The sequence below is a fragment of the Lynx rufus genome, unplaced genomic scaffold (assembly GCF_022079265.1).
Source record: "Lynx rufus isolate CCGP_SWC_20201006 ecotype Redwood Valley unplaced genomic scaffold, mLynRuf1.p SCAF_8, whole genome shotgun sequence".
In the NCBI taxonomy this organism is placed as follows: domain Eukaryota; kingdom Metazoa; phylum Chordata; class Mammalia; order Carnivora; family Felidae; genus Lynx; species Lynx rufus.
The window spans coordinates 125,777,506-125,786,538 of record NW_025814896.1 but is presented as its reverse complement, the minus strand read 5'-3'; the positions used below and the strand labels follow the sequence as shown (position 1 = coordinate 125,786,538).

Sequence of the window (9,033 nt, the reverse complement as noted above, 5' to 3'; positions counted from 1 at the left end):
GGGCAAGGGACCAGGCCACTGGGGCCCTTGTCCTCTTACCCCTGGAAGACACTGAGCCTCTCATCTGCCCTTCCCCTTTTCCTTTGACACTCTTCTCACCTTCCTTTTGTTACATTTTATTTATTTATTTATTTATTTATTTATTTATTTATTTAGAACAATAAACACCTTCATTACGTGACCAAAGATAGAAGGGAGGAAGCTTTATTTGCCTTTCTGGGCTTTGATTTTCCTAAGATGGAGCTCGAGCTCCTTGCCTTCTAGCACACAGCCATCTGCTGGGCCACACTGGCCTGGTCTTGAAGCCATGCGCGCAAGGAACTCGCCCTGCTGGAACGGCTCCTCCAGAAGACTGCTGATTTTGGCATTCTTTTTCCTTTCATCATATTTCTCCTGAATTTTCTTTGAATGTTTTTTGTTTAAAATCCCTTCCTCCTCGGGAACCAGCTTGGTCCCCTTCTTGTGGCCCGGGAGCAGTGCACAGGGGGACCCGTACCACTGTGGGTACCAGGTGCTGTCAGTGAACATGATCCAGTTCTCCACCAGGGGCTTGGTGTGGACCAGTCGGTTGTTGGATGCATTGTGGACGACTTCAGCAATCCTTGTTTTGTGCATACAACACTTGGAGCCCCAGGAAAAGTTTCCCAGGTCCAGCCTCAAGGCACAGTACTTACTGCCTCCCGGAACTTGAACTGCGTGTATGCGGTGGGGGCCAATCTTAGTGTTGGCAATGGGGCGTCCCAGCTCGTGCTTCCTGTGGTAGAGCTTTCTCCTGCCCCCAGTCTTGGAACTCCTGTGCCAGTTGTCCCAAGAGATGCCCATCGCTTCAACCCTGGCTACAAAACACCCTTTCATCACATTTTAATATCTGACTCTCCTCAAGTGTTTTTTTTTTTCTTCTAATAATTTTTCCTCAGGAGAGAACACAAAGCATTCATCTCTTCACTGGCTTCTCTCTGTCAGCCTAAAGTTCCTGAGACCAAAATTTGTATGATGCTTCTGCCTCCCCACCAAGGGCACCCTCCTCGTGCAGACAAAGGGGAGGCCAGAAGTCCATCTACTCTTAGCCCTGTAACCAGTGCCCCATCTTAGGCAGCGCTGGAAAATCCAGATCCCCTATTCTCCTCCGATATTGAAAACCTGGAGTCATTGAATAAGCAATCCTCTATTAGAGAAGAAAAAATTACATTCCTAGTGGCAGTCAGCAGGAGGCAGGGGCTCTTCCAGCTTAATGACTTGCAAATCAAAAGCATGAAAACCAGAGTGCACCTTTTGAACCTCTTTCCCATTCAGCCTCGATGTCCTCATAATTTTCTCCCATAGCGTTCCTGTTATTTTTGCTACCAGAGCAATAACCTTCCTTGTGCATTTTTAAAATGTGGGAGGAGGAGCTGTCCAGTGATCTCAAAGCATATGTTTTTGATTCTCATAAGATTATGGATACCAAAGGAATAAAAATGGAAATCACTACTGCCAAGATATGAAAGAAAGTTTGCATAGTAAAATAATTTAAACCTAACATTTGGACCCAATAAGGCAAATGGAACGTTTTTTCCATATTTTTGGAAAATGTGCATTTTCTTCACATTAAGTGGTACCAATAAAAAATAATGATTCTCACTCAGTTTATTTCTATAAATTAGATTGGCTTATAGTTTTCCAGGACATGGTTTTGTATCAAGCTATATGGCAAACACCTGGGCATAAAATCCACTCCACTGTTTGTTTCCATGTGGGAGAAACAGGTCGCCATGCCTCTCTTCTAAATCTAGAGCAAAGGTCAGCTCAAGCCAGTTAGTATATTTAGTCCTCTCTAGCTGCCGAGAATGTGTTACATCAACAACTTGTGGAGGTCCACGAGCAAAGCCAGGAAGTTCCTCCCAGAGACGCAGGGCGACCATTTCCCGGTTAGAAACCGGGGGATTCTGCAATACATGCTGGTAAGCACGTTTGACTCATCCTGGAGTCAGATAAAGAAACAGAGAAGACCGAATAAACAAGAAAGGATTCAAAAACACTCCCAGGTGGAATCCACGCAGGACCACCCTAATCTAGGGGAAGTCTATCGAATGAGAGCATAGCCATGTAAATGCTAAAGAAATGGGAGGGGGGATGCACCTGGTGGGGGGGGGGGGCTCCGTCGGTTAAGTGTCTGACTCTTGATTTAGGCTCAGGTCATGATCTCACAGTTCATGAGTTCAAGCCCCATGTTAGGTTCTGTGCTGACAGTGCGGAGCCTGCTTGGGATCCTCTGTCTCCCTCTCTCTCTGCCCCTCCCCTGCTCTCTCTCTCTGTCTCTCTTTCTCAAAAAATAAACTGAAAAAAGTTTTTTTTAATGCTAAAGAAATGGTGGGTGGATGGGGATGAGGAGATGGGGAAAGGAGACAGAAGAAGGAGAGGGGAGAGAAGAGATGGCAGACAGGGAAGAGATTAAAGTAGATGTTCGATCCGGAGCTCATGTTGTCTAAAAACAAGAGTGTTAACACAGAAGATCTTCCTGCAGTGGCAAGGCTGTGAGAGACCCGAACTTGGGCTGAAATGGTGGGTTGAGCACTGAGTCAGGACCAGCAGTGAGGCTTCGGAGCCCACGAGCCTTCAAGCCCTGCGGCTCCTGGATGCAATCTACAGCCGCTGAGAACCCCCTTTTCTCGCGATCGCATGTGACAAATTCCTTTCTTCCCCATCTCTCAGGCCTGTTGGAAAGCTCAAAGAGAGATGAATGCGAATGAACTGTGATCACTGTAAAATATTCCACACATGGAGTGTATACGGTGGAAAGAGTGGAAGGTGGTGAATTATTTATTATTCTCTGGCTCGAGTGTCAGCTGTTTGTAAGCCTTCATGTCCCCCAGCAGCTGAGGCACTATCCACTGAGATTTAAATAAAATTGCCTTGAATCCCTGGCCCACAAACGGTAGGAAACCAAGCATCCTTTCCAACATCCCAGAGGATTCTTAGGGGGGCAATTGTGTCCTCGTTCCCTCCTCACTCCAATCTCCCAGTCTTGCTGGGTTTTCAATCCCTTCAGTTTTTATCTCCTGCAGGTGTTGGGCTGTTTTTGTTCATCAGTGGGGCCAGCCTAAGTTCCAGCATTTCCCCCACAGCACTATGGACACTGGACTGGGCAGACAGAGATGTTCATGAGGATCTGGAGATACAAGGTAGTGTTGTATGTACTATATACAACGCAGAGAACAACCTAAAACTCAATGCCAGGGATTCCTTTGTTAACTGTCCCTGGCTCCTCTGGACACTGGAGACACTTCGCTGGCCACCTGTGCACACAGAGCCCCAGCCCACTGCCACCCAGGTGATTTCTCTTTCCCTCTCTCATCTCTCTCATCAGGCTACCAGCCCCCCAGTTCTGTCCACTCTTCTACCTGTCCCTCTCATCTGGGTCTAGTGCAGGAGAATCAACTCAGGCTACACAGTAGAATCTCCTGGGGACAGGGTGGGGGGGGGGCGGTGTTTAAAAATAGTGATGCCCAGACTCTACCCCAGGCCATTACGTCAGAGACTCTGGAGCTGGGGCAGAAGCACACATACTTTTCCAAAGCTCCTTATGTGCAAGCACAGTTGAAAACCACCTCCAGTCTAATGCATGTCCTAGGGCGAGCTCACCTTTTGTACTCAAAAAAGCCATCAAGGTATTTCACCAAACAAAAGACAATTCTCTCCCTGAGAGAATTACTGCCAAGTTTTTAACTGGACATTATTTTTTACCTGCCACAAATATTATCTTTAGAAATTTGCCAACAATCCACACTTCATTATCCAGGAGTCAGGATCTTCCCCCAACATGAACATTTCTGGACGAGTCCCTGGTTCTCCTCGTCCTGGCTCATGTTCCCAGGTCACAAAATAGCAGAGAAGAAACCAAGGAATCCATACAAAGAGGAACCTGGTTTCATTGCTGAGAGACTTTATGGCAGATGGCAATTTAAAACTAAAATGGAAAGCTGACGGTATTTTGGAATCATGTGTACAGAAACATTCTCAACCTTTGTGAGAAAAGGAAAAAAAAAAAGGCGGCCCCATGGCAGTGTTTTGCTTTAAGAGCAAACACAAAAGATTTTTGTTTTCTGCATATTTCAGAAAACTTAGATTCTACGGAATAGTGCCATATATGTCCTACCCTTCAGGTCTCCTAACAACCACGTAAAGAAGGGAAACAGAGCAGGAATCATTCATTTGTTTAGCAGAATGAATTTATACTCAGAGTCACACTGCTAGGACATGGGAGAGCTGTTGCTTACAACGTAGCCCTTATCTGAGTCTGTTCTGGCACCTGTAACAAAGTACCATAAACTGGATGATGTGTACACAGAAATTTATTCCTCACACCTCTGGAGGCTGCAAGTCCAAGATCAGAATGCCAGCATAGTTGAGTTCTGAGGACAGTCTCCTCCAGGTTGTAGACGGCCACCTTCTCATAGCTCCATAGCTCATATGGGGTAAAGGGTTCCAACATAAGAATTTGGGGGGACGGGCCACATTCAGTCCATACCAAGCCTCTTACTCCAATTTAGACACCCTTTCTACCTCATCGTCCTTTTTGTCACCTTGCTACCAGTGAATCTCTCTCTATGCCTGGAGTGTGCATGCAGGTGCACACACACACACACACACACACACACACACACACACCTGCCATCACAGGCTGGGAGGCCACATTCCATGTATGCATGCCTCCTGAACAAGGGTTGATCAATGAAGAACATCAAATGCCCAGGAACATCTATGACTTCTGTTTGTAAGATGGGAGACAAGAAAGCATGTGTGGCACCTGTGACCCCCTAACAGAGCCCTTTCCTTCCCATTTCCCCTTCTGTCCCTTGCTGTGCCCTCACGCATTCCCCTTTGAGATACTGTGTATCTTCTCTCAGGAGAGGAGCTGAGGTCAGGCCCTACCTCTGTCTGAACAAGTCTGTGTCACCTGTCCCTGAGGGGAAGCATTTTAGACTCTGCCTTTGTTGGGGTAAAGAATGGTAATTCATAACCTTCTAGGAGTAGGCCTCGCACAGAGCTCCAGGGATGTTTGTTAACTGACTGATTCTGGAAGGGCTCAGTGGAGGGCTGGCTCATCTCCTGGCCTTCAGACAGGCAGGACCTGTGAGGAGGCAGACAGCAGACGGGAGAGACTGTGGGATGGCAAGTCTTGCTGGGGTGGCCACCGCCCCCACCTGTGCACAAATCAGTCCCTGTGTCCTTCTGTAGGGTGTCCCAAGACTTGTCCAGGAGCAGAGATATCCCACTCCCCATGGATAAGGGAAACTGAGCCCCACTCCTTTTATTTTTTTTAATGTTTATTTATTTTTGAGAGACAGAGCATGACGGGGGGGGGGGGGAGGGAGACAGAATCCCAAGAGGGCTCCACTGTCAGCACCCATGTGGGGCTCAAACCCACAAACCTGTGAGGCCATGACCTGAACGAAGTCAGATGCTCAACCAACTGAGCCGCTCAGGTGCCCCCCACCATCCCTGCTCCTTTTAAAGCAGAGCTGCCTCCATGAAGCTAAGTGTTCTTGGGGCTGCTGAGCCAAAGAGGGGACACTGAGGTATCAGTCTCCTATCCAATTCCTGTGGAATGTTTGTGATTTTGAATAATTTCTACAAGGCCCTTCAGCTCCAGGCACTGCAGACAACCCTGGGTGAGAAAGAAGAGGACGATGAGATGTCCTAAAAATGCCTCTAAAAACCCGTTGCTTGACAGGACCTATATCACCACCTATTGCTGGGAACATAGTAAAATCCCCCCACCTCCGCCCTCCCATCCTCCCCCTTGTGCTCTCTGAGACGCAGGCTTGGGGACTAAACACATATGGGTCTAGTTGGTCGATCTGTTGTCCTCCAAGGTCGTAAATTCAGACGGTCACAAATCAGCTTCAGGGAAACTTCAGCCCCAGACACGCACGCGCTCACATTCGGGTCCAGGCGTCCAGGCTGAAATATGGCCGCATGTGTTCCCTTCTGCATCGCGGGCCTGCCGGAGATGCCACCCTGTCAGACATGGTTTATGGAGCGGCCAGGAGGCCAGAACACAGTGGCCAGCTACCACCCCAGCCAAGGCGCCCCGAGGCTTTGATCTCCTGCTGCAAGCCCCCGGCATCAGGAGGCTTGGCCAGTCATTCCTGCACAGGCCTGAAATGCAGCTCTCCAAAGTCCCCGGGGGGCTCTGGGTTTCTCCTGCACCCCGCCATGGCATTGTTAGTGCAGACGCTCTTCTTCCCCTAGTAACTCTTTGTGACATCCCATTGTCACCAGCTACACACAGAGCACCCCTGGTCCTTTTCCTTTCCTGGTGCTGACAGCTGACACACAGCCCACTCACATTTTGCATGAAAATTCTCCTTCTTCGAGGCCCTTCTCCAAGAATCTGAGCTTGAATGCAGGCAGGACATTAACTCAGAGCAAGTTTCAAACACTGGGTTTTCTGAGTCCTAGGAGGTAGCCTGGCCTAGTCAACCGGGAACAAATTTACACCTGTCTCCAAAGTTTGTGCTATCATAATGCTTTCCTGATCCAAGGTTAAGTCCAAAGGCGAGACTCACTTGGGAAAAGCACCCAGCATGAGCCTGGAGCTCTCCCGCTGCCCCAGCAAGGCTCTGCAACCTCCAGTGTGCGGGGAATTCACGGCAAAGATTTAAAAGAAACCGACTGATGGCTGGGTCCCCTTCCCAGGTGCGGATGCTTAATTAGTCAGAGGCACAGAGATTTTCAGAGCTCTTCAAGGTGCTTCTCCATGTACGGCTGAGGCTGAGAACAACTGAATGGAGAGAGTGTCACTTATCCCCAGTTTCTCTTTGAGGCATTCCCCCGGCTGGGTGAAGAGAGTTTGGGAGGCACCCCAGCACTCCAATTACCGTTCCATCACCCCCTCTTTCATTCCCTGGGCACTCACATTGTGGGAGGCACTTTGTGTTAGCCCTAGTCTAGCTTCTCCAGAGAAGCAGAGCCAACAGGATGTGACATATATACAAATATACATATATATATATATATATATATATATATATAGAGAGAGAGAGAGAGAGAGAGAGAGAGAGATTTATTAGCAAGAATTGAGTCACATGATTACAGAGACTGAGGCATCCCAGGATCTGCCTGACGTCAGCAGGCTGGAGACCCAGGACAGCTGCTGGCATTAAGTTCCAGTCTGAGTCCCAAGTCCAAAGGTAGGAGAAGACTAATGTCCCAGCCTAGAGACAGGCAGAGAGAGCAAATTCTCTCTTCTGAGACTTTTGTTCCATTCAGGCCTCCGAGGGATTAGATGAATCCCTCCCACATTCGAGAGAACAATAGGCTTCGGTCCATCTACAAATTCAAATGTTCATCTCATCTAAAAACACCCTCATGGACTCACTCAGAATAATGTTTAATCAAATATCTGAGCAGCTCGTGACTTTGTCAAGTCGACCTATGAAAGTAACTGCCACACACCGTTCTAAGCACCACAGGGAATATTAAAAAGATGTGGATTCTTGACCTCAAGGAGCTTCCAGTCATGTGACAATGAAAGATATGCATAGAGAGCTAGTCTCCATGGCATAGGGCAACCATTCAGAGAGGACAGCGGGAGCTCAGAGGAGAAACATCTAACTTGAGATGGTCACCAAAGTTCCTTCTGGAGAAACTGGCATTGATCCGGGCCGGGAGGCTGTTAGGGGTTGAATTGCGTCTTGCAAAAGATATGTTTAAGTTATAACTCCCAGGAATATGACCAGAATGTGATCTTATTTGGAAATAGGGCAGATGCAGATGGAACTAGCTAAGATGGGGTCATGCCAAAGTAGAGTGAGCTCTTAATCTGATATGACTGGTGTCCTTATAAGAAGAGGAGAGAGACACAGAGAGATGCCTTCACCAGAAGCGAGGCGAGAGGCATGGAACATTTTCTCCCTCTGAGCCCTCAGAGGAATCACCCCTGCTGACACCCTGATGTCAGATTTCTGGCTTCCAGAACTGTGGGAGAATAAATTTCTGTTGTTTTGAGCCACCCGGTCTGTGGTACTGTGTGATGGCAGCCCTAGCAAACCAAGAGGCTGGGACAAGCAGGGTGGGGAGGGAAGCCCAGGAGAAGCAGAGGAGGGCATGAATAATGCGTGTGAAGGGCAAGGAACAACCCAATGCAGTTAGAACAACGAATTTTGGAAAAGTAAAAAATGACAGACAACACGCATCGGAGCTTCCCCTTACCACGCCATTTCCCCAGCAATCCCACAGCACTGCCCTGTCTTGAGGGAAACTTCTCAGCCCTCCACCCATGCAGTGTGAATGGGCTCTACCTTCCTCTTGCCTGCTCCCCTCCCTGGGCACAGTGATTGTGAGGGTGGGCATGTGACCCAGACATCCTTCTTGGACACAGTAATTGGTCCATGGATGGGCACGGAGCCAAGGCAAGCCAATTAGAGACTTTCCCTGGGACTTTTTATTTTTATTATTATTGAAACTTGTAGAAAAGAGCCCTTTTCTCTTTGCTTACAGACCTGTGAAACATGAGCCTGAAGCTGCCCTCAGCCATGTCCCTGTAATGTAAATAAATAAAGAGATAAAATGATCCTTAGATCACTCATGCCCCTTGGTTCCAGACACTAAGGTTTTTGGAGCTGCATCTGAATTTTTACTCCTTTCCAATTCTTCCATCAGTTCTGTGAACTACCCCAATAATCTTGCCCTTACGTATAAAAACAAAAATAACTTTGTTTTTAATCTAACTCAAATGGATTTCTGCCACTCGCTACCGAAGGAGCCCCAACTAGTACATAATGGGAGAACGCATATTGCCCACATCCTAAAGAGCTTTGATGCCAGGCTGCAGGGTGTATTTTTAACCCCATTAGCTAGACATTATTAACTGGAGTCTATAGAATCTGGCTTCAAGGTTCCCTATGAAACTCCAGAAAATATGTGCAAAATGCACACGACGTATACCCGTCCAGGAAAAGGCAGCATAGATGCCATCACATTCTTAGCAGAGGAGTCCTTGACCTCCCCCTGCAAAAAGATTAAGAACCCCTGAGATGAGCAATGAGG

At 47.8% G+C, this 9,033-nt stretch overlaps 1 protein-coding gene across 1 annotated transcript; it reads right to left on the bottom strand.

Moving 5' to 3' along the window:
* Nucleotides 1–204: 204 nt before the first annotated feature.
* LOC124502987 (40S ribosomal protein S8-like) lies at nucleotides 205–855 on the bottom strand. The gene has a single exon (XM_047067682.1). The coding sequence runs from the start codon at nucleotides 853–855 to the stop codon at nucleotides 205–207; it is 651 nt and encodes a 216-aa protein (XP_046923638.1).
* Between the last annotated feature and the right edge of the window lie 8,178 nt (nucleotides 856–9,033).

Excerpts from the sequence above, each read along its gene's own strand:
- LOC124502987 (XM_047067682.1), bottom strand. The coding sequence starts at position 855 with ATGAAAGGGTGTTTTGTAGCCAGGGTTGAAGCGATGGGCATCTCTTGG.